Source organism: Mus pahari, unplaced genomic scaffold (assembly GCF_900095145.1).
Source record: "Mus pahari unplaced genomic scaffold, PAHARI_EIJ_v1.1 scaffold_13265_1, whole genome shotgun sequence".
NCBI lineage: Eukaryota > Metazoa > Chordata > Mammalia > Rodentia > Muridae > Mus > Mus pahari.
In genome coordinates, this window is record NW_018393743.1 from 836 (window position 1) to 2,314 (window position 1,479).

The 1,479-nt window shown below is 31.4% G+C and overlaps 1 protein-coding gene across 1 annotated transcript in view; it reads right to left on the reverse strand.

The window, feature by feature from the left end:
* Positions 1-643: 643 nt before the first annotated feature.
* The window catches only part of LOC110315711 (complement factor H-like), a gene marked incomplete at its 5' end in the record, with an annotated part of 11,031 nt that continues 10,195 nt past the window's right edge, over positions 644-1,479 (reverse strand). The window contains 2 exons of the mRNA XM_029534759.1: positions 644-843; positions 1,207-1,462. Of these exons, the coding sequence (XP_029390619.1) occupies positions 659-843; positions 1,207-1,462 (441 nt within the window). The remainder of the gene's footprint in view (positions 844-1,206; positions 1,463-1,479) is intronic.

The following is a 1,479-nucleotide window of genomic DNA, read 5'->3' on the forward strand; positions in this document are numbered from 1 at the left end:
TTTTTATAATTCTTCACTTTCCTGCAAAACAATTACTAAAGTATAAATTAGAAGAAAACTATATTTGAAAAATTGTTAAGTATAAATTGACTTAGGATCATATTTTAAAATTCCAAATGACATCAACAGGAATGTATATCAACACTATGATGCTGTAACATTTTATAGATATTGATTTTAAGAATAATAAAATGAGACAAAACTCAAGACATTTACAAGGATACACAACAAAACAAAATTGACACGACATAAACATATTGGTACAAAGATTGGAGAAAAAAATCAAAGCTGGACCATGCACACTATTCAAGAATTCTCTTGCGTACAACACATCACAGAGATTTCAGAGTTAATTAGCAATTATTTAAAGTTAGTATATCTATGATGTGTTTAGCTGTTTCATTTAATGGTAAATTATAATATTATAATTGTTTTGAGTCAAATATAAAGTAATCTAAAAGCACATAGTACTATAAAATTAAGTTTGCTAAATGTTTTGTTTTATTATGGCTTATGGTCGACGAGGAGTGTTTAGGTTGTATATACTTATAAATAATCTTCACTATTCAATTATACATACTAGAAAAAATGAAGCCTTTTGCCACAGTTAATACAGAAGGGACAGAGAGTCATTAGTATCTTACAATGTAAGGGCTGGTTACTTACTGATAAGGATGCATTTGGGAGGAGTCGACCAGCCCTTCTCTGTACATGTAATTGTGTCCTGACCATTTGGAAGACTATAGCCACTGTGACACTGGACTTTTACAGACTGACCCTGCATATATATTACTTCCCAGTATGAAGATTTTCCATTCTCCACATAATGGAAAACACATTTCCCTAAGAAACATAAAAAATAAAAATTAAAATAAAATCTTTCATTTCTTTAAGTTAAATGTTATCTTTCCAACTGTTTAATGAGCATGCATGGCATTCAGAAATATAATTAATAACAAATGTTTAAATGAGTAGCATTTATCTTTAGTTTGTAAAATTTAAATACGCAAGTGATAAAGGCATTTCCATAGTCCCCAGTGTGTGTTTACATTTCATGAAGAGCTGCTCCCACAGGACAGAAACTAGCCTTTTTGCTCACAAGTTCTTTTGTTGGTCTTATGTTTGTCATGAGAAACTTAACTGTAATTATGTATGTGCTTTCTCTTTAAAAGAGTTAAACAGTTAAATAGAAAAACATTGGCTTACTGAGGCATGGTACTTCAGGCTCCCACCCTTGTGCTGTGCAACGAAGGTAGTCCCAGGAATACCCAGAAGGTGGTGAAAACCCGTTGTCACACTTATAGCTGTACTTCTTTCCTATAGATACTGGGAAGTAGGATCTCACTCTCTCTTCATAATACAGATGTCCATGTTTGAATTGTGGAAATTCACAAGGTTTCACTTGGAATAAAAAAAAATTAAATAAAACAACCAGAAAAACACTCAAATCACATATAAAACTCTTTATTAGTAAACAAC